General features: G+C 44.5%; 3 protein-coding genes across 4 annotated transcripts in view; 1 reads left to right on the top strand and 2 right to left on the bottom strand.

The window, feature by feature from the left end:
• Nucleotides 1-20,802, bottom strand: part of LOC127951901 (patched domain-containing protein 3) — a 126,378-nt gene that overhangs the window by 26,351 nt on the left and 79,225 nt on the right. The gene's annotated exons all lie outside the window — the stretch shown is intronic.
• Nucleotides 1-20,802, bottom strand: part of LOC127951902 (patched domain-containing protein 3-like) — a 126,378-nt gene that overhangs the window by 26,351 nt on the left and 79,225 nt on the right. The gene's annotated exons all lie outside the window — the stretch shown is intronic.
• Nucleotides 17,564-18,328, top strand: LOC127953096 (keratin-associated protein 6-2-like). The gene is made up of 2 exons (XM_052551990.1): nucleotides 17,564-17,788; nucleotides 18,068-18,328. The coding sequence occupies exons 1-2, from the start codon at nucleotides 17,564-17,566 to the stop codon at nucleotides 18,326-18,328; spliced, it is 486 nt and encodes a 161-aa protein (XP_052407950.1).

Genomic DNA, 20,802 nt, shown 5'->3' with positions numbered 1-20,802 from the left:
GGATATTAAAGTCGCCCGCCAATAGAAAGCGATCGTAATTTGTGGCAATATTGCCGATCAGTTCAGTGAAATTCTGTGTAAAATCCTTAGTGCAGTGCGGAGGACAGTAAATCACCACTAGACATACAGGACCATTCCAGTCCAAGTGAAGAAACTGAGCTTCAAAGCTGGAAAAGGCCGTTCCAGGGACCAATCGACAGCGTGCAGAGAGAGAGTTCTTTAAAATTGTTACTATGCCACCCCCGCGTCCACTCGGACGAGGAGAGTTAAAAAATGTGCAGTCATCAGGGATCAGATAAGAAAATGGAGTTAGATCACCAACCTTTATCCAGGATTCCATGATAAACATAAAATCCAAGTTGTGAGCTAAGAAAAAGTCGTTTAGTAAGAAGGTGAGGACGCTCTTTCCAGCGCGCGTAGATTTCTGTGAGTTACTCCCCGACGTCGGGAGCTGAGGCCGGTTCGGTGGTGACCGGAACGAGAAACAGGGCTCGGGTGCAGGGGGAGGACATGACGAAGCCACCGGTATGCCACGTCCAGTGGACACCAGGTAGTAGAGCCACCATAAAGCGATTCGTGAGAAGGATCCGAGAGAAAGCCAGCCCACAGATGAGCATTCAGCTTCACGATGTATCCTCCACGGTTTCCTTGTTTCCTCCTTCGCTTTCTCCGCGGGATGTTGAGGGATAGCCGATGTGAACGACTCATCAGACTTGTTAAAGGAGCAGTCCACATCTAAAGTGTAAGATTTTGTGAAAGAGGTCGCAACCGAGTTGCGAATATCCAAAAGTGCTTGACGGTCGTAAATTAAAAGTGTGTAGCAGTTTAAAAATAGAGCAGACAACCAGACAAGCAACCACAAGAGTGACAGACGGCAGGCCCAGTACACAGGCGCCATCTTGGAAACGATCATCAGCATAGCTGTGACAGGCAATTTGGTTCTTCCTCATTATTTGACTTAGTGGAAGCATATACAGGCTAAACAAGAGCGGTGTAAGAATTGAGCCTTGTGGGACACCACATGTCGTGGACGTCAACTTAGACTTATGCTCTCCTAGACTCACATAATAGCCTCTCCCTTCTAAGTATGACCTGAACCATTTGAGTACCATCCCAGAAAGCCCAACCCAGTTTTCCAGTCTCTGTAGAAGTAGGTTATGATCGACAGTGTCAAACGCAGCACTGAGATCTAGCAATACCAGCACCGATATTTTGCCAGTCTCAATTTAAGCGAATATCATTTATTATCGTAATGAGTGTGGTCTCTGTGCTGTGAAGCGGTCGAAAACCAGTTTGAAAATTGTCCAGGTATCCATTTGAGTTTAAATATTTGTTCAGCTGATTAAAAACTACCTTTTCTATCATTTTGCCTATAAAAGGAAGTTTAGATATTGGTCTCTAATTGCTCAAAATGGTGTTATCAAGATTGCTATTTTTCAGGAGGGGCTGAACAAATGCAGTCCCTTTCTGGGACATTGTTAAATGTCCCAGAAAGAAGTGAGGTGTTCACGACTTCTAAAAGATCTGCTTCTAAGCAGTTAAGCACACTTTTGAAAAAAGATGTGGGAAGTGTGTCATGATAGCAGGATGACGATTTTAGGTGCTGCACTATGTCTTCCAGAATTTTGCTATCAATTGCTTCAAAAATAGACATAGTATCTTTTTGATATTGTGGCCAAATCTGTCTGACCTCTGCATTACTTTAGGATGTGTTAACTGCTTTCCTGATATTGATGATCTTCTCAGAAAAGAAGGAAGCAAACTCATTGCATTTGCTGTCTGAGAGCATTTCACTGGGAATCTGACTTGGGGGATTTGTCAGTCTCTCAACAGTGGAAAAAAAAGAGTACGGGTGCTGTTTATAAGTTTTGAGAAGAAATTCTGTCTAGCTGTGGCTAGTTTCACATTAAAAGCATGAAGGCTGTCTTTATAGATGCTATAGTGAATTTCAAGTTTCGTCTTCTGCCAGATCTGCTCGGCTTTTCTGCATTGCCTTTTCATAGTCTGAACTGCTGTTGATCTTCTCCAAACTGATTTCTGTCTGTTTGTTTTCTTACTGAAACTATAAACTATAAATATTACTATACTATATAAATATACTATAAATATTATTTGTTGGCGCTGGTATAGGCTGGTAGCATGCGAATCAGTTGGACCACTTGATGTGCAGCTAGTTTGGGGTTGGCCGGTTGTTTAACCTCTTAGCCTGCACCCCGACGACCTCGTCCTGAAAGCCACTCAACTTGCACTAGGGCTGTGCAAAAAATCGAATGCGATTTTTAATTCGCATCTCATCAGTAAAGATGCTCTTGTAATTAGAAGTATATCTCCAGCATGTGCGTTCAGATCAGGGTTGCCAGGTTTTCACAACAAATCCTGCCCAGTTCCTTCTAAAAACTGGTCCAAAACTAGCCCAGTCGCGTTTCCAGGAGGTTGCCGGTAAAAATTGCTTCCCGAGGTTAAATTATACATTTTTTGGAAAAGTTGCCCTGGTAAAATTCGCATTTTAGGGGATAAATATCACGTTAATGGTATTGGGGTTGCTTCAAACCGCGGACATGAAGAACAATTGCAGACTTGGCAACACTGGTTCAGGTGGAGCGGCAGTTACTACACAGAGCCGTAGTCTACCGACAACTAACACAAAATCGTTTTCAAAATCGACAAAGAATTGCCTGCAATTTTAACATTGATTTTGTGTAGCTTGTCAGCGATTTACGGCTCGGTGTAGTAAATGCCAACCGGTGTTGCCAAGTCTGTAGTTGTTTTTCATGTCCGCGGGTCAAAGCGACCCCAATACAAATAATAAAAAACTTTTTTTTATTTGTCAGTTATTTCTTAAGTGAAAGTAAACATTTGAGGAAAAAGATGCGTTCATCGTCTCTTAAAGTGACCGCGCCTAATTTAGCTACTAGCTGCTGTAATGTTACAGTTTTTCTCATTTGCTAAGACACACTAAATGAAACTGGGATCCGCTTGATCTTCATCATCACATTATTAGCACAGCAGAAGTCTTCTCTTGTAAACGTTTTAACACTTTTTCATTTGTTTCACACATTTTTCACACCCTTTTTCAAAACAGTTACCACAGATCTCATTGAAAGGCCCCAAACTCTGTTGGATTCACTGTGTTGAACAAAAGAAAAAAATCTATTCACAGCTGATAGAAACTACTTGCATAATTATAAATCTCTATGCACCTGTGTGAAACTCATTTGCACAACTCTTCAATCAGCAATCAGTCCTCATCCATCTATAAAAGATGCCACCTCTGTGTTGCTATTTGCAAGCATGGATCAAAGAGGCCATAGGCACGGAAGGAGAGTAAGAGGCCATGGCAGAAGGGCCCGAGGAAGAGGAGTTTGTATGCGTGGTGGAGGAGCTGCAGCAGCAAGAGGACAAAATCGAGCTCAAGTTTCAAATGAAATTCGGGCAACAATTATTGACCATGTCATCAATCATGGCTTGTCCTTTAGAAATGTTGTACAAAGGGTCCAGCCCATTCTGAGTTGGAGCACTGTGGCATCTATTGTCAGGTTTTTTCGGAATGAGAACAGGTAATTCACAGTGTTACTGTAATGTATACCACTGTGTATTTCAGCTTTACTGTATTGCCCTGTTAGCAGAACAAACCGTGTCTACAGTAATGCAGATGTTTTATCAATCCCATTTATGTGACTGTCATACAGTAATGTCAATTTTGACATGCTTTTTGCTTTTACTTTATAGAATCCACACATTGCCACACTGGTGGCAGAGGAAAGCTATTTAGTATTGAACAGGAGTCTGCCATTGTAGATATGGTAGTGGCAAACAATGCAATCAGACTGCGTGAAATCCAGGCAGCAGTAATTGCAGATCAGGGAGCATTTCGAAATATGAACAGTGTGAGTTTGGCAACTATAGATCGAGTCCTTAAACGAAAACCATGTCAGAATGAAGCAGCTGTACAGAGTTCCATTTCAAAGAAACTCTGACATCGTAAAGGAGGCACGATTTCAGTATGTGCAGGTACAGATTTTTTTTGTAATACCTTGTTTACCATAGTTACATGCGACTGGAATAATTTGCTTTATGAATTTGCTCTTTCTCTTAGAGAATAATTGAGCTTGAAGCTGAAGGGGCACATCACAAATTCATTTTTGTGGATGAAGCCGGCTTCAACCTCTGTAAAGTGAGGCAACGTGGGAGGAACATCATTGGGCAGAGGGCCACTGTCACAGTGCCAGGTCAGAGGGGTGCCAATATCACCATGTGTGCTGCCATCTCCAATGATGGAGTCCTTTGCCACATACCAACTATTGGCCCATACAATACAGAACGCCTCATCACATTTCTTGATGCATTGAAAGAATTACTGATTCCACCCGAAGAGAGAGGGCTGTTGAGGCCTGGCATGACGCTGTATGTAATAATTTGGGACAATGTGGCTTTCCACCACTCTCGCCTTGTGAATGAATGGTTTGCAGCACAGCCTCGTATTATGATACAATTCCTCCCTGCATACTCGCCTTTTCTGAACCCAATCGAGGACTTCTTCTCTGCTTGGAGGTGGAAGGTGTATGATCACTGGCCATATGAGCAGATGCCCCTCCTGGAGGCAATGAATGCTGGTTGCCTGGCAATAGGTGCAGAGGACTGCCAGGGATGGATACTCCATGCAAGGAGGTATTTCCCTCGGTGCATTGCATGGGAAAACATTCAATGCTATCTTGATGAGAACCTGTGGCATAATCGTCAAGAACGAATGGACTAAATTAATTTTTTTTTTTTTTTTTTAAAGGTATTTCCACCCATAAGTTTCCTTTTGGTAGCTTTTTTTTTCCAGTATTCATTTGAGTTTGTAAAGTATCATATTTCATATTGATGGCTGCATTTTGTATTTTGTTGTCCATTGTGTAAAGATTGATTGAAAGAATAAATTAATTTGACCACAAGTTGTGGTGTTTGATGGAAGTATTTGCTTATGTTGCATGTTTTGTGAGTGTTAAAGCATTTTGCTAACAAAATGAGTCATTTTGGCCATTGAGCTTCAGTTTTATCCTGTGTGTTAACTGTTTTGAAAATGTGATGTCAGAGTGGGCAAATGTGTTTAAGCAATCGAGAAAAACTGTAATCCAAGAAAATGAAAGAAAAATCACTCACTGCTCTTGACTGCATTAATTTGTAGTTTTAACAAGAATTTATGCACAGTCAAACCAAAAATTATCCAGACTCGAGATATAATTTTTGATCTACATATTTTACTGGTAGGTACAGGACACTAATACATTTATGTAAGTGAGTATAAGCAAACTGTGACATATTATACCCAAATAATCTTCATACAGTGAACTACTAGTGAAATAGATAGAAATGTTTTATATATAATATAAAAAAGAATTGCTAATGCAACCTTTTCACACCACAGTCTGAACAAAATGAAGCATTGCTTGGTAATTGGTCAACAAAGTATTGGTAGTTGTGTAAATATTGTCATAACAGTTGTCTGTAGTTTTGGTTGATTACGTACATTTCTATCAAAGTTATAACATTATCAAGACGAATTTGTTCTGACAGAGTTTAACTCTAAATTCTTGTCATATTTTATAACCATTTTAGAAGTAATAGCAAATAAACTGTAATAATGTGAGAAATGTTCATGGTGTCTGAATAAATTTTGGTTTGATTGTATATTTAATTTTTACATTGAAGACTATCCATTGCTATTTTACATTTGATAATTCGGTTTCTGTACCTGGACACCTACAAACTTGAAAAAAACTTAAAGATTGTGTAAATAGAAAAAATAAATTGAAAAATGAACGAACATTCAAATTAAACAATTTCAAAGAGGGCCCACTGGTAACCTTCAGTGAGGCCCCGCAAACCCCAGCTACGGCCCTCCCTGTGGGTGTTGAATACAGTGACCAAACACCAATAACACTTGTTATTTTGGAAAGTAATGCCATAAAATAATTGTTAATTTACAATGTTACTTTACAAGGTTACAATTGTTAAGTGTTCCTGTGTTCTTGATACTCAAGAAAAAGAAGGCGAAGGCTTCAGTTTCTTAATCTTAAGAAATAATAGAATAAATCTTTAAATAATAAAACTTGTTACTTTCAATGAAAGTCAATATTAAAAAAGACTTTAAGGAATTTTAATGACTGAAGTTACTTATCGTAATTCGTGCAGTTCTTAAATTCAAATCCTAATAATCATAAAAAGGTCTTAAAAAGTCTTAAATTTGACTGATTAAACCCTGCAGAAACCCTTTTGTGTGTCCAGTTACAATTTAGTACTGTGTACTGCTCCTCTGAGGGGTGATTTTTATAATGCACTTGCAGTAGGTTGAGTAAAGTGTTTTTTTTTTTTTTAGAACCCATGACTTTGTCCAGTTATTTGCTGATAACAAACCTGTGTTTTGAGTACCTAAAAGCTGGTGGCTTGTAATATATTTTTAGGGTGCAAGTCCCTAGATGGCATAGTCGACAACCAAAATTAGATCAATAGCCTAATTATTTCTGTAGGTTAGGCCGATTCCGGTCTTGCTGGTACGCGTTCGGTCATAAATGGATGAAATGTTTAGACCCCTACTGATGATTAGATCCAGAGTGTGTCCACCTTTGTGGGTGGGTCCATCCACATGTTGAATCAGGTCCAAAATTTTTAGAACCGTGATCATTTCTTTTGAGGTTTTGTTTTCTGCATTATGTGAATATTAAAAACCCCTGCAATAGCAAAACAGGAGTAATTCAGCACAATACATTTTAATTCCAGCCTCAAATTAGGAGAATAACCAGGAAGCAGATAAATTAAAGAGCAACTAGACATGACTGTAAACAGACGAATACTAACCACAGATTTCCATTGTACACATCTGTGACTCATTACGACTACCAGAGCTGATTGCAGCCACTCTAGTCAATGCTTGTTTACACCAGACGTGCTGCGCAGCTTCGCTAAAGATAGGTGCCTAGTCCATTTTTGACAAATGCTGCATCCAAACCACACAGCAAATACAAAATAGAAGTCAACAAATCATGTCATTTTCAGAATAAACACATGGTGTAGACTCCCAATCGTATTTCAAGTTACTATATTCATGCTAGGAGGCCAGAAATGGATGACAAGAGGTTAATCCTCAAAGTTGAAAACCTCACATTATGATGACACCACAGATCCTTTTTACAAAAAAAAAATAAATAAATACAAAATAAAAAGAGCACATGGTGTGGTTCAATTGCAGTTGTAAGAGTGGAATAAACAGAATTAAGCCAGATAAAACATTAACATTTAGCCAACCATGTTGGAGCACAAAAATCAGGAAAAACAACGTTGGACCATAGACTGTAGTGTTGGACGGGCAAATCATGTGGTATCGCAAATCCTACCACTGTGCTTCTGATTCGCTTCTAGTGTGAGTTGGCACCGCGTGGAGGATGCAACAAAACTTCATCAGTGCCATAATGCGCCACAGACATGTGCAGTGGAAATCAGAGGTAAGGGAGATCTGAGAGTATTTGAAGAAAAGCAAACAAAAGAACTAATGAGTTAATTAATCAAGCACAGGTGAATGAAATGACAATTAGGAGTTAAAGTAAAACTAGGTCAACAGGGAACAGCTGAACTGGAAACAAAACAGGACAAAAACTAAACATAACCCTAACAGGCCCACAGTTTCCTGGATGACAGACAGATTAACCAATCCTGATCAAAGCAGTAACTTACAACAACCAATATGAACTGTTTCAGCATGGTAACATTGCCAAATGTATTTAAATGTATTGTTAATGATGATAACATTGTATTTTAATGTACCTTTCAATTTTATAATAGGTTTCATGATCCAAATATTGTAAAATGCTAATATAATAATAATAAAGTCAATTTCACATTTTTTCATAAAGATTGTAATAATTATTTAAAAGGCAGAAATTTATTTTGTATGTTGTTAAAGATAATTACAATTATTCAATGTAGATCTGTTAAAAAATAAACCAACGTTGATTTATAAGTGTTTTTGTAAACCTTTTTCAGCCATTTAGCATTAAACATTATTTCAACATTTAAACAACAACTGACCTTATTTCAACCATATTTCAACCATATTTCAATGTTGAAGTTTGGTCATATGCCTTCTGGGATGTGTTCGCGAAGTTGACTAGCAGTAGTATAGTACAGTAGGTGGCCAACCAAAATGTAGTTTCTGCCACCGCAAGTACTGCCGCCACAGCATCTGCAAAGTGCATTTGCAGCTTTTGACTGCTTAGTGGTGCTTTAAAGTTATCAAACAAGCGCATCAAAGCACATTTTCTCAAATAGCTGTCAGCTTTGCCTCACCGATATGTTATATTTGACGTCTGCAGTCGGGGAAAATAAAATAAAAACAATGTAGGCTAGTTAAAATATGTAATATTCACAGATGAAAGTTTAGCCCTTATGAAGTTATGTGCGTTTCTTGGAATTAATTTAAGCAAGATAAATGTCAAGCCTATGAGCCTGTGCTTATATTTTCTCTACACCTTATTTTAGATTAGACACATTTAATAGGTGTGCAGTATTGTTTATATAATATGAATTATGTGCTATATTATTCAAAAGAAATTAAAAAACTAAACCCCTGGTCAGAGCCTGACTCCACCCACTGACAATGTTTGAAAAATGCTGAAAAGTGGACAGATCACAGCAGAGATAGAGGGGACGAACCGAGGGTGGAGCTGAGCGAGTGCGGTGTGAACCTGAGACCCGCAGTGACGGATTGTTTGACAGCTGCTGTCAGAGACGCTAAAATGGAGGAGTGACTGTAATGACGCAATTAGTTTTGCAACAGAGCGATCATTTGAAGTAGAGGATGTCTTTTGTCCCCCTACTTCACCTGAAGTGGAGGATGTCGAGGTGTCTGTTCATATCAATTAGAGCAACTGGCTCAAACGGCGGTCTTAACTCCCGCATCGCGTCGCTTTTTTTAGCACGAGCTGTGTGAAGAAGCCCATTTCCACTTCCATTGCATTGGAGAAGCAATCCCGTGTAAAATGCAGTTTGCACTCTCCAGCTCTAGGCGGGAACTCACGGTCTTCCAGGCCAAGTGCATGCAACCACTGGCGCCTAATTTTAAAGTCTGCTGGAAAACTATGCAGTCCAGCAGTGCTGTCACAACCAGCAACACACCTACGTACCATCCTGACCACTGTACTAAATACAAATAAATCTACGCTAACTTGAAGATCTAAATAACTCTATAATTGATATGCTAAACAGATGCTATAATAGTCTATCCTGATCGATTCCAACTCCTGACTCACTACAGTGATTTTGACGGAACAAGATGGTTTTATACTGCCAAGGGCATGGTAGCTCGTACCAAGGGGCGTGGTGATCTGGAAACTGCTTACGTCACCTGCCACCGCTTACGTCACTTGCCACCGCAACATCCAATAGGAAAAATCAACTGCCGTAGCATTTTTTTAGTTATAATGTATTGTGCAAAGAAAGGAGACTGGCATTTGTCGTGGTTTGGAAAAAAAGGGAGAAAACATGACCTAATAACTCAGCGGGTGTCACATTTTGCATAAAATAAAAAATTTAATTTTCAATACTGACCAGGGGTGTGTTTCTGTAATGATCGCGATCCAGTAAGACACAGGGAGAGAGCGATCCAAATGCAGATATGTTTATTGAGGGGTAATCCAAAGAATAATCCAACAAGCCGGGTCAAAACCAGAGAACAATCCAAAATAAAACAAACAGGGAAGGGACAGGAAAGGGAACAGGAAGACGAGGAATCTCGGAGGACGAGAACACTGGGATCATGAAAGTTAAGGACTCCATACAGAGAACAGGAAAGGACTGGTAAATATAGGGAGGCTAATGACAATTAAGTGAAGGCACCTGGTGCAATTAGCAGGAGTGCAATTACTGTGATGAAGGGACAAGGCTAGTGGGAATTAGTAGTGCCTACGGTGAAGTGCCTAAGGGGAAGTGAGCCCACTAGTGGACACCCAGGGAAACAGAGACTAGACAGCGTGACATTACCCCCTCCTCCACGGAGCAGCTGCCAGATGCTCCACCCGAACCCAAGGGGAGACCAAAGACACAAAGAGACCAGGAGGGAGGTGAAGCGGCGGAGGACCAGGGGGAGGGACGGAGGGCCATGTAAAATGGGGGAAAAAGAGACAAGAGGACCAGGTAAAATGGGGAAACAGAGACAAGAGGACCAGGTAAAATGGGGAAACAGAGACAAGAGAAGTGTCACACAAAAACAAGGAGTCCAGGAGGGAGGTGGACCGGCAGAGGATCAGGGGGAGGGACGGAGGGCCAGGTCCTTAGAGGGAAACAGAAAGAAAGACACAGACAAGAAACCCAGGAGGGAGGTGGACCGGCGGAGGATCAGGGGGAGGGACGGAGGGCTAGGTCCATAGATGGAAAAACAGACAGAAGAGCAAAACAAAACAACCACAAAAACACAAGTCCAGGAAGGACATAACGTGATGCCCACCAGGGCGGAGCAGAAGACCACCACATCCATGTGGTCGAGACAGAAGCCCCCCAGGGCGGCACAGAAGACCACCACATCCGTGTGGTCGAGACAGAAGCCCCCCAGGGCGGCGCAGAAGACCACCACATCGGTGTGGTCGAATAAACAGGAGAGCAAGTCTGGTTAGGCAAGTCTGAAACAGAGAACATGAACAAGTTAAGGGTAGCCTCCGTGGCCACAACAGGATCATTTGGGCACTCAGAGAGTTCAACTGAGACGTGACGAGGCTCTGGAAGTTCCGCAGAGGCGAGGAGAGGCTCTGGTAGATCAGCCGAGCCGAGGAGAGGCTCTAGTAGTACAGCAGAAACGTGGGGAGGCTCTGGTAGTTCCACAGAGAAGTGACGAGACTCTGGTAATCCCATGGTGTTTATACTGGATTCCAGAAGATCAATGCTGACTTGACTCTGCTCATGAAGATTATTTGTGACTTGCATTTGTTCATGAAGATCATTGGTGACTTGCATTTGTTCATGAAGATCAATGGTGACTTGCCTTTGTTCATGAAGATCATTGGTGACTTGATTTTGCAAATGAAGATCAATGGTGACTTGAATTCTCCCATGAAGAATCCCTGTGACTTGACTCTGTCCTTGAAGATCACCAGTGATTTGACTCTGTCCTTGAAGATCACCAGTGACTTGACTCTGTCCTTGAAGATCACCAGTGACTTGACTCCTGAGGTCTAACTGTGGTAGTGCTTAACTCATGAGTATCAACGGTGACTTGACCTGACTCTGGCATGTCAATGGGGACTTGACTTGACTCTGGAGGGTTAACGGTGACTAGCCCTGACTCCGGAGGGTCAACGGTGACTAGCCCTGACTCTGGAGGGTCAACGGTGACTAGCCCTGACTCCGGAGGGTCAACGGTGACTAGCCCTGACTCTGGAAGGTCAACGGGAACCTGACTCGATTCTGGAGTGTCAATGGGAACCTGCCTCAACTCTGGAGGGTCAACGGGAACCTGACTCGACTCTGGAGGGTCAACGGGAACCTGACTCGACTCTGGAGGGTCAACTGTGGCTGTCATTCTGTGCAGAGGCGCTGGACAAGCAGCCATCTTGTGCCATGACTCTGGACCGGTGGCCATTTTGGGCAGTGGCGCTGGGCTGGCGGCCATCTTGTGCTGTGGCGCTGGGCTGGCGGCCATCTTGCGTCGTGACGCTGGGCTGGCGGCCATCTTGTGCTGTGGCACTGGGCTGGCGGTCCTCCTGTCTGTAGACCCCGGTCTAGAATCGGCCATCCCACCGGAAGAGACAGGTGTGGCTGGGGTATTCCACGGAGATCGATGACGTAAGTAAAAAACAAATTCCCAGAAATTATAGGCGTCCAACTGATTCATCTCGATCTGAGGAACCAGGTCATCCAGCCCAATATTGAAAGTGTCTTTAAGGGCCGCTTCATTATAGCCCATGCCCTCGGCCAGGGACCAGAACACCCGTGCCATGGCACCCACCTCATTGCCCTCTTGGTGGAGGGTGATCAACTTTGGTGATCAAATGTCGGTAAGAAAAGAGTTTCAGTTCTTGTTGACTACATTTGCATATTTGATCAGCACAAATCCAAGTCGATGGGAACTGAAACAGAAGCAAGTAAGTTGGGAAAGACATGAGAGTGAGAGTGAGTAAATATGACCAAATTATAATTTGAGGGAAAAATAACCCTTTGAAATCATGCATTGAGATACATTGGTGGACAACCAAAATGCCTACTGCCGCAGCCACAGGGCCATAGCGTTAACTGCAAGTCAGTTGCGTGTTAAAGTTGTTTGTGAAACTACCGCGGGTTTGTAAATGGAGATGAAATGATGAGGTAAAACAACAATTACATTATCACCTGCACTCAGCAATCATTCACCAGGATAAAGCCACCATCTCGCCAGTACTCCGGTGTCCGGTCTATCACTCACTACCCTGAACTGGTGCTTGACCTCTTTCTACTATCCTGTTTCTTCTATGTTCTCAGATATCCCCACAACGATCTCCAGTGACATTCTTATGCTGAGTTTCTGTGTGTTAATCTCCAGGGCCCTGGGAGTGATCCTTGCAATGATTGAACAATACCTTGTCACACATATCCACTTGTAAATAAACTGTTCACTTGCACTTAACCCTCTGCCTTCGTCTTGGTTTGTGACAATATGCTACTTTGTACTATTTTCTATTTTAATTGTATGTGTCAACGCTGCAGTCGTTTTGGCAATAAAAATGAAAATGTATATATTGCAGTAATAAGAAACTGTCCCAAGACATAATGTAGGCCAAATTATATTTAATTTCATTATTGGGCAATTCAAGTGTTATTGACATGACATTTGAAGTCAAAACCTGAAATCTACATTTTCACAGAATGTATTCATTACCAATATATTGAACCATCTCTTTATATTTTTCTAGTCCAGACATCTGAAAAAATATACATCTATGAAAATAGATGTTTCATTTTGAATTAATTAGTTTAAAAGTAGACATTTCAAGCTTTCTGTAGATATATATCTCGTGTATGTAAGGCACCCCAATTTATAGCGATATCATTATAAGAAAAAAAAAAAGATCGCTAGGGTGCTTCCCTGTCTTGCATGCACATTAATAATTTTCAGCACTAACACTTCAATATGAATGGTAATAGAGCACATTTATTTTAGGTTACAGTATGGGATCCGCATTAAAAATAAATCTTACAAGTCTACAACCGAGATGCAGTTATAACCTGTAAATTATGTAAATTAGTTGTGGGTTCGATTCCCAGGGAACACATGCAAGACAAAAAATGTTAGCCTGAATGTACTGTAAGTCGCTTTGGATAAAAGTGTCTGCTAAATGCATGAATTTAATTACAATTTAAATTAAAGGCTATTTGACTTAAAATGATCTAACGGCTGATGCAGCTCCAGTTTGTTGATTTTGATTGTTTAAATAAATCGATTTTACATTAAATAATAAAGATACAAGGCAAGGTTAAGTTAGATATTATTATACAAATAATTACAAAATCCTACAGACTGTCATTAAGATTGCAGTTTCACATTTTGCATTATGCATAGCAAAGTTAATAATTTTTACATGCAATGATAGCTACAACATAAAACCAAAAAGAAAAGATTCATAAGAAAATATATGTAGACAAGTAAGAATAAATGCTGCGTGCCATACTCAGCATTATGCGCCCCACACAAATCTTGCACTCTGATATTTAAAAGAATACACAGTCCAGCATTTAAATGCCTCTGCAATTTTAATTTTTTTGGTTTTACTTAAATTAAATGAAAGCAAGTCAAGAAGACTCCCTTTAAAATTGCTGAAGTTTTAAGTTTGAATACACCTTCTGGTGCTACTTGGACACGTCATCAGTGAAAAACCCGGGGTCATAGGGTGTTTCGGGTATTTAATCTTCATACACCCTCACCCGGGCGACCCAACCGGGGGTGATCAGTCCCCGGCTTGTGTCCAAGTAGCAGGTTGCTCCACGGATCCCCCCTACGGATCCACAGCCACCGAGAAGCCCTCTCTGCGGCCTCTAAGATGTTTGTGGTGGCTTTTTTCAATTGCAGTCCTTTCACTCCAAGGAGTTTGAGGGTTCGCATCAGTGAGTGGCCAGCGAAGCCTCGGCACCCGACCTCGACTGGCTCGCAGCGAGTTTTCCAGCCGTTGTTCCGGCACTCCGAGCTGAGCCCTGCGTACTTAGCCCTCTTACGCTCATGGACCTCTTCAATACGGTCTTCCCAGGGGACAGTTAGTTCCAGGATAACCAGTTGCTTGGTAGACTCAGATGTTAGCACCATGTCTGGGCGGAGAGAAGTGGCTGTGATGTTGCCTGGGAACTTAAGCTGTCTTCCAAGGTCAACCTGAAGCTGCCAATCACGAACAGTGGAGAGGAGCCCCCCCGTAGAGCTAGGCCGGTGGAATTGTTCCTTCTGCCCAGCTCTAATGAAGGTGATTGTTTGTTTGGGGGCTGCCTGGGTCTTGCTGAGCTGGATCGCTGTGCAGATGGAGTCCGCCAAAGCCTTTAGCACCTGGTCGTGGCGCCAGCGGTACCACCCTTCCCCTTTGAGCAGCTGCTCAAAATGTGCTCCAGTGTGCCCCTCTTCTTGCACAGCTTGCACTCAGGAGTGTCTGCCAGGCCCCAGGTGTGCAGGTTAGCTGGGCTTGGGAGGACGTCATAGACGGATTGGACAAGAAACTTGATCCGAAATGGCTCTGCTTTCCAGAGCTCTGCCCAGGTTATTCTGCGTGGATCTGCATGTTCCCACCTGGTCCACGCTCCTTGTTTGGACATGCTGGCCATTTTGGTGTAGCGTTCTTCCTCCACCTCTGCTCGTATCTCGTCCTGAATCAGTTTGCGCCTCTCTTTTCCATGAGCCAGATCATAACGTGGCTTGGGAAAACAACCAAGACCTGCTCGTCCCATTGCCACAGAGCCCACCAGCGTTTTGTGCCTTAGTCGTGCCTCAGCTTTAGTGACGGCTTCTTGCGCCTGCCACTTTCTCCCGGTCTTCACGAGGATTCCTGCTGCTGCGACTTTTGTGTCTTTGGAGTCCCTGTACATCAATACCTCTCTGGAGCGGGTGACTTTGAACTCCTCTGATAGTCCACTCAAAGGAAGATGCAACTTGGTGGAATGGCCGTAAAGGGCAATGCTGCTCAAGGACCGAGGGAGCCCCAGCCATTTTCTGAGGAACTGGCTGATAGACTTCTCTAGAACCTCGACTGTTGATGTTGGTACCTCGTAGACTAACAGGGGCCAGAGTATTCTTGGCAAGACTCCGTGCTGGTAGATCCAGGTTTAGAATTTTCCGGGGAGACCACATCTGTCAATCGCAGTGAGCCAGGTAGTCAGGTCGCACTTGGTTTGTTTTATGGCAGCTGAGTCCTTCAGGGAGCTATCAAAGAACTTCCCCAAGCTCTTGACTGGTTTTTCAGTCACTGATAGAATCATGGTCTCTCCCAGGGCAAAGCGGAAACGGTCGGACACTTTACCCTTCCTTAGGACCAGAGACCTGGACTTGGCAGGCTTGAAGCTCATCCTTGCCCAGGAGATGAGCCGTTCAAGCCCCTGGAGAAGCCACCTGCACCCTGGAACAGATGTTGTCATCACTGTTAAGTCGTCCACGAAGGCTCTTATGGAGGGCTGACGGGTCCCAGATTTTGACTTGGGCCCTCTGCATTCCACCTCGGCCGACTTGACAATCATGTTCATGGCCAGTGAGAAGAGAGATACAGAGATTGTGCAGCCAGTGATTATCCCCTTTTCAAGTTGATGCCATGAGGATGTTACTTGGCCTGAAGAGACTCGTGCGCTGAAGTTGTAGTAATAGTCCATGATGAGGTTGCGGATCTTGACAGGAACATGGTGTCTTACCAGTGCGGTTTCAACGAGCTTGTGTGGGATAGACCCGTAGGCATTGGCCAGGTCAAGCCAGAGAGTTGCCAGATCTCCTTTGCTCTCCTTAGCCTCCCGGATCAGCTGTGTCACCACCCCTGTGTGCTCCAGACATCCAGGTACTCCTGGGACTCCTCCCTTCTGGACTGAGGTGTCAATGTAGGTGTTCTTCAGGAGGAAGTCTGACAGACGTTGGGACACGATTTTGAAAAAAATCTTGCTTTCAACACTGAGCAGCGAGATGATGCGAAACTGATCAATGTTGCAAGAGCCCTCCTCCTTCGGAATCCAGACTCCCTCAGCGTACCTCCATTGATCTTCAGGATCTTCCAGAGACGTCTGAGGAGCTGCGGGCACTGCTTGTAGACCTTATAGGGGACCCTGCTGGGACCGGGAGCGGAGCTGGATCTTGCCGCTCTAACGGCTTCTTCCACCTCTTTCAGCGTGGGTTCAGCACTGTCGAATTGGATCCCTGGTTCAGGTGGCGCCCCCAAATCCCTGCAAGGTTCAAGGTCATGGTCCCTCAAGGTGTCACTAAAAGTGGCGTGGAGATGGTTGTCGATCTCCTCTACCAGGCAAGCGAGGTGGCCACTTTGCTTCTGGCCCAGTAGTTTCTTGATAAAGCTGAAGGGATTGCCAATGAAAGCATTGTTTCCGAGCCCTTTCCTTGCCCTTCCTTCGGTGCCGTTCCGCTCTCCTCAGTGAGATGAGTCTCTTCCTTATGATGTTTGTGAGTTCTGACAAGGCAGTCCTTTCTTCTTCCTTGGCCATCTTGAACTGACGTCTCAGGGATTTTAGTTCTTGTCTCAGCTGACTGATCTTTTTCAATTAATGAAGCTCTATTTTACATCATGTGCACTTCTGATGTTGATTGCTGATTGTAATGGGAATTGATTATAATGTTGATTATAATGGGAGAACTTGAGTTTAAACGTGAGGACATTTTATTAATCCATCCATTATTTTCCGCCGACAGACAGTGTGGAGTAGCTGCGCTGTGCCATGCAGTGAGAGGTACCATACTCTTAAGAACTATAAACTGTGTCACCAAGATATCTGATTGGGCCTGATGACATCATAAAATGCTAATTAGATGAGTATATTTACACCCCACATAAACTTTGGGTCATGCCCAACATTTTTCTAATTCAAAGTAGATCTTTAAGTCATTTCAAGTCACAAGCTTTTGTATTTTGAAATCTTGATGTCAAAATAAAGGATTTTTTCCAAAAAACCCTGGTGCCTAAAGGGTTAATAATTTTGGCCTTAATTATAGTAAATTGTTAATATTTATATTATACTTATATTAATACTTTTTTATTATATTATATTTATATTAATACTTTGTGGTTTTAGATATTAAATATCTTGTTATCATTTTAAAATAATAATAAATTAACCGCTAAAAAAACAGTGCACACCGGTAATTGACATCTTCTCATAGCGTTATGGACAGGGCATGGACAGGGAAGCAGCTGTGGACAGGTCGTGGGACATTAAAGTGGTTATAGACAGGGCGTTGGCCAGGTAAGCCGTTATGGACAGGGCATGGACAGGGAAGCAGCTGTGGACAGGTCGTGGGACATTAAAGTGGTTATAGACAGGGCGTTGGCCAGGTAAGCCGTTATGGACAGGGCATGGACAGGGAAGCAGTTAAGTACAGGGCATGGGTAAGGGAACCAGTTATGGACAAGTTATGGACAGGGCGTGGATGGGAAGCGGAGAGGGGCAGGGAAGCAGCATGGGCCAGAGAATTGGTTATGGACAGGGCATGGGCCAGGGAAGCGGTTATGGACAGGGCGTGTGCCAGGGAAGCAGGTATGGACAGGGAAGCGGTTATGGACAAGGTGTGGGATATGGAAGTGGTTATGGACATGACGAGGGACAAGGAGTGAGTGAAGTGACATTCAGCCAAGTATGGTTACCCATACCCGGAATTCGTGCTCTGCATTTAACACATCCAAAGTGCACACACACAGCAGTGAACACACACACCGTGAACACACCCGAAGCAGTGGGCAGCCATTTATGCTGCGGCACCTGGGGAGCATTTGGGGGTTCGGTGCCTTGCTCAAGTGCACCTCAGTCGTGGTATTGCCGGAGACTAGAACCCACAACCCTAGAGTTAGGAGTCAAACTCTCTAACCACTAGGCCTCAACTTCCCCAAAGGAAGCAGTTTATGGACAGGGCAAGGGACAGGGAAGTGGTTACGGACAGGGTGTGGGCCAGGAAAGCCATTATGGACAGGGAAGCGGTTATGGACATGGCGTGGGACAAGGAAGTGTTTGTGGACAGGGCGTGGGACAGGGAAGTGGTTATGGACTGGGCGTGGAACATGGAAGCGGTTATGGACAAGGCGTGGGATATGGAAGCGGTTATGGACAGGGCATGGGACAGGGAAGTGGTTATGGACAGGGCGTGGGACAGTGAAGCAGTTTATGGACAGGGCATGGGACAGGGAAGTGGTAATGGACAGGGTGTGGGCCAGGAAAGCCATTATAGACAGGGAAGCGGTTATGGACAGGGCGTGGGACAAGGAAGTGTTTATGGACAGGGTGTAGGACAGGGTAGCAGTTATGGACAGGGTGTGGGACAGGGAAGTGGTTATGGACAGGGTGTGGGCCAGGAAAGCCCTTATGGACAGGGAAGCGGTTATGGACAGGGCGTGGGACAAGGAAGTGTTTGTGGACAGGGCGTGGGACAGGGAAGCAGTTATGGACAGGGCTTGGGATAGGGAAGTGGTTATGGACAGGGTATGGGATATGGAAGCGGTTATGGTCAGGGCGTGGGACAGGGAAGTGATTATGGACAGGATGAGGGATATGGAAGCGGTTATGGTAAGGGTGTGGGACAAGGAGTGAGTGAAGTGACATTCAGCCAAGTATGGTTACCCATACTCAGAATTTGTGCTCTGCATTTAACCCATCCAAAGTGCACACACACAGCAGTGAACACACACACCGTGAACACACCCGAAGCAGTGGGCAGCCATTTATGCTGCTGCACCTGGGGAGCATTTGGGGGTACGGTGCCTTGCTCAAGTGCACCTCAGTCATGGTATGCCGGAGACTAGAACCCACAACTCTAGGGTTAGGAGTCAAACTCTCAGTTTATGGACAGGGCAAGGGACAGGGAAGCGGTTTTTAATAGGGCGTGGGACAGAGAAGTGGTTATGGACATGGCGTGGGACAGGGAAGCAGTTATGGACAGGGAGTGGGCCAAGGAAGCGGTTATGGACAGGGTATGGGCCAGGGAAGTTGTTATGGACAGAGGTGGGACAAGGAAGCAGTTATGGACATGGAAGCGGAGGTGGAAAGGGCCAGGCGTGGGACATGGAAGCAGTTATGGACAGGGCGTGGGACAGGGAAGTGGTTATGGACAGGCCGTGGGACAGTGAAGCAGTTTATGGACAAGGCATAGGATAGGGAAGTGGTTATGGACAGGGTGTGGGACAAGGAAGTGTTCATGGACAGAGCGTGGGATAAGGAAGCAGTTATGGACAGGGTGTGGGCCAGGGAAGTGGTTATGGACAGGGCGTGGGACAGTGAAGCAGTTTATGGACAGGGCATGGGACAGGGAAGTGGTAATGGACAGGGTGTGGGCCAGGAAAGCCATTATAGACAGGGAAGCGGTTATGGACAGGGCGTGGGACAAGGAAGTGTTTATGGACAGGGTGTAGGACAGGGAAGCAGTTATGGACAGGGTGTGGGACAGGGAAGTGGTTATGGACAGGGTGTGGGCCAGGAAAGCCCTTATGGACAGGGAAGCGGTTATGGACGGCGTGGGACAAGGAAGTGTTTGTGGACAGGGCGTGGGACAGGGAAGCAGTTATGGACAGGGCGTGGGATAGGGAAGTGGTTATGGACAGGGTATGGGATATGGAAGCGGTTATGGTCAGGGTGTGGGACAGGGAAGTGATTATGGACAGGATGAGGGATATGGAAGCGGTTATGGTAAGGGTGTGGGACAAGGAGTGAGTGAAGTGACATTCAGCCAAGTATGGTTACCCATACTCAGAATTTGTGCTCTGCATTTAACCCATCCAAAGTGCACACACACAGCAGTGAACACACACACCGTGAACACACCCGAAGCAGTGGGCAGCCATTTATGCTGCTGCACCTGGGGAGCATTTGGGGGTACGGTGCCTTGCTCAAGTGCACCTCAGTCATGGTATGCCGGAGACTAGAACCCACAACTCTAGGGTTAGGAGTCAAACTCTCAGTTTATGGACAGGGCAAGGGACAGGGAAGCGGTTTTTAATAGGGCGTGGGACAGAGAAGTGGTTATGGACATGGCGTGGGACAGGGAAGCAGTTATGGACAGGGAGTGGGCCAAGGAAGCGGTTATGGACAGGGTATGGGCCAGGCAAGTTGTTATGGACAGAGGTGGGACAAGGAAGCAGTTATGGACATGGAAGCGGAGGTGGACAGGGCCAGGCGTGGGACATGGAAGCAGTTATGGACAGGGCGTGGGACAGGGAAGTGGTTATGGACAGGCCGTGGGACAGTGAAGCAGTTTATGGACAAGGCATAGGATAGGGAAGTGGTTATGGACAGGGTGTGGGACAAGGAAGTGTTCATGGACAGAGCGTGGGATAAGGAAGCAGTTATGGACAGGGTGTGGGCCAGGGAAGTGGTTATGGACAGAGCGTGGGACAGAGAAGTGGTTATGGACAGGGAAGGGGACAGGGCCAGGGAAGATGCATGGGCCAGGGAAATGGTAATGGACAAGGCCCGGGACAAAGAAGTGGTTAAGGACAGGCTGTGGGTCAGGAAATCCATTATGGACAGGGAAGTGGTTATGTACAGGGCTTGGGCCAGGGAAGCGGTTATGGACAGGGTGTGTTCCAGGGAAGTGGTTATGAACAGAGATTGGGACAGGGAAACGGTTATGGACAGGGA

This window comes from Carassius gibelio, chromosome B3, assembly GCF_023724105.1.
Source record: "Carassius gibelio isolate Cgi1373 ecotype wild population from Czech Republic chromosome B3, carGib1.2-hapl.c, whole genome shotgun sequence".
Classification (NCBI taxonomy): domain Eukaryota; kingdom Metazoa; phylum Chordata; class Actinopteri; order Cypriniformes; family Cyprinidae; genus Carassius; species Carassius gibelio.
Note: the sequence above shows the minus strand (reverse complement) of the source record. Positions and strands in the feature narration are given on the sequence as shown.